Source organism: Fragaria vesca, linkage group LG4 (assembly GCF_000184155.1).
Source record: "Fragaria vesca subsp. vesca linkage group LG4, FraVesHawaii_1.0, whole genome shotgun sequence".
Classification (NCBI taxonomy): domain Eukaryota; kingdom Viridiplantae; phylum Streptophyta; class Magnoliopsida; order Rosales; family Rosaceae; genus Fragaria; species Fragaria vesca.
This window is the reverse complement of record NC_020494.1, coordinates 9614530-9617257: the sequence shown is the minus strand read 5'-3', so window position 1 is coordinate 9617257 and position 2728 is coordinate 9614530. Positions and strand designations below refer to the sequence as shown.

At 35.9% G+C, this 2728-nt stretch overlaps 1 protein-coding gene across 1 annotated transcript in view; it reads right to left on the bottom strand.

Annotated features, from left to right (window-relative positions):
- Positions 1 to 2100: 2100 nt before the first annotated feature.
- LOC101296565 overlaps positions 2101 to 2728 on the bottom strand; it is an 8007-nt gene continuing 7379 nt past the window's right edge. The window contains exon 3 of the mRNA XM_004298021.1: positions 2101 to 2301. Within this exon, the coding sequence (XP_004298069.1) occupies positions 2292 to 2301 (10 nt within the window). The 3' untranslated portion in view covers positions 2101 to 2291. The remainder of the gene's footprint in view (positions 2302 to 2728) is intronic.

Sequence of the window (2728 nt, the reverse complement as noted above, 5' to 3'; positions counted from 1 at the left end):
GGAGATGATGAACCGGACAGAATTTAGTCCGTCCATTTGTTTTTCGATTTTGAGAGCTTTAACGATTACCAAATTGGCTGAAATTTTGCAGAGATGATCTACACAATATTATCTAGATACTAGACGGTGGAGATGAGGAAATTTGATCGAAAAGTGGTGTAAAAATAGAAATCCGCACCAAAACTTTGGTGCGGACATCCACACCTGATCAGCTTTGTATATATATATATATATAAGTATGTGTGCATACTTATACACACTTATACACACTCTTTGATACTTGAGTAGGTTGTTTTGCAAGTTAAGTGTGGGGTTTGGTTAAGTTGATGAGTTTAATTATTCTCCTAGAACTTTATATTAGAATGATAATAAATTGGTATAGTTTTGATGATGTATGAGGCTTTGTATAGCCGGGTTGATTTGATATAGTGGGTATAGAAGAAAACATTTTAAATTGGTGTGTATCATGAAATGGTTCTTAAGAGTCCGTAAGTATGGTTTTGATTTTGGACTTATGGTGGTAAATGTGATGTTGTTAGTGAAGGTAGAGAAGTAGATTAAAATGTTGAACTACGAGTGGCTTGATCCCTTTAAAAGGGTACGTAAGCAGCCCGATCAAGTTTTGGGTGCAGCCGCAAATTAACAAAAAAAATTTAGGTTCCAAACGCGACAAAAATGTTTGTTGTTTTGTTTGATTTTGAGATCCTATCTCATTTTCGATTTATGATTTTCTTATTTATTTTATTCGTTTATTTTTCTAACACATGGGTCAGGGTGTTACAACTCCACTCAACAATATTAGAACAAGCTCAAGTACCAATTTAAGACTTGATTCATTCAATATTCAAATGAACAAATTTAACCGAATTCAAATACCACAGTACTCTCGATTTGTCCAGAGCCATTTTAGAGTTGTAATACATACTGAGGACTAAATCAGACATAAGTTACAATCTATCGTCACCACAAAAATGCAGAAATTTTATAACATATATATTGCCAAAGAAATAGAACTGATGTTGCTTACAGAGACGATTGGCTCAATAAGTAAAAGTCTTGAGAGAGTTTCAGATCAATTTCACTTGATTACACAAACTACTCAGATCAATGTTTAGACTATTATACTAAACAAGCAGATAATTTACTAAAGCAGCAAATTGCGAACCAAATATATTTACACTGTGAGAAGAGAAGTACACAGAAAAAATATGCGCAATCAAAAATAGATCGGAAAAGGAGTAATGTTTTTAGTACTGTGGTAACTAAGCGGGCCTTGAACTATCAGTCCCGCGACCTGTCCCGCTTTGCTCCAACGGAACGAGCCTAATGTTTTTAGATTTCAATCCTGTCCCATCCCACCAAATTTCAGAACGGGACCGGGACGGGATCGGGATTTAGGTTTTTTATGCCCAGCCCTAGTACATGCATCTATTATTATGCTCTAACCTCAAGTTCATTTGCACCTGTATGAAACAATGTCATGGTTTACCATGTTCTAGGGGTTGTACCCTAAATAAACAAGAGAAAAACAAGTCAAAGAAAATGTGTCTAGGCAATGCCAAAACCCACCTATATATCTGGGTTTAAATTTATCTCCGAGTCTCAGACTATGCAAGCACCAAGGTTTTTCATTGCTGCATTTTTTTCTGTTCATTCTTGATTGAAATAGTGATAGGTCCCCAAACTAGTGTACTGGTGAATTCAGGATGTAAAATGGAGTGTGCTTTGATTCGGTATAACTTTCCTTTCTGGGAGTTTTGGATATGATGACTGTTTGTTACTGGCAAAGTAGTTGCCGGCCGGTCCCAGATTGTGGTATTATGAAGGTTATGTTGGAACTTGTGTGAGATTTATCCCACATGGAAGAAAAATCAAAAGTTGTAGTCTTTATAGGGGACGTTTGGTACACAGGACTCTCTTAGACGGGCTTATTTTTTATGATAGTCCTGCACTCTCTAAGCTTGGCTTATGTTATGTTAATCTCTGTCCCATGTTTGGTATTGCTTAGGACTAAAGGGCAGAATAAGCACAATAGTCCTATCTCATGTTTGTGATGCACTTGGACTATATTCTTTCTATATTAACAAGCTATTATCCAATAATAAGAGATTTGAAAACTTCAACATGAAGCTCCAATTCATACAACTTCAGCATATTTTTTTTTTTGGTCTGATACTTCAGCAACCTTGAAAATTACAAAAATACATCCAAATAATGAAATACATAAAGCTGATGCCTGATAAGCAAAGTATCACAACCTTCACCTCTTGTAACCAGAATTTCCTTCATCTTCAATAGCATCTGGAGGATAAGACATCACACTACGAGTTAGACACACACTAGTGACACTACCACCAGACAATAAAAACTGACATACCCTCACGCCAAACTTTGTTCATTAGTGAAATTTGAAATTGTGGAATCTACTAACTGAAAATAAGAAATTCAGCAGCAAAGCAAGTCGGGAAGGTGAGCATGCCAACAAAACAGGAACAAGGACCAGAGAAACACAGATGCACACAGATGAACATGAACAAGAATCAAATTAAACCCATAAGACTATAATATTCTGCAGTTCAGCAAAACACAGATGCACCTAAAGCAAACTGAACTGAAAATATTAATTGAATTAGAAAGACAAGCCGTGAGGGATGCTATCAATTGAAAGAACAGTTCTTGCATGAAACTAAGATTATAGGATCTGACACTACATGAATAGGCCTAAATT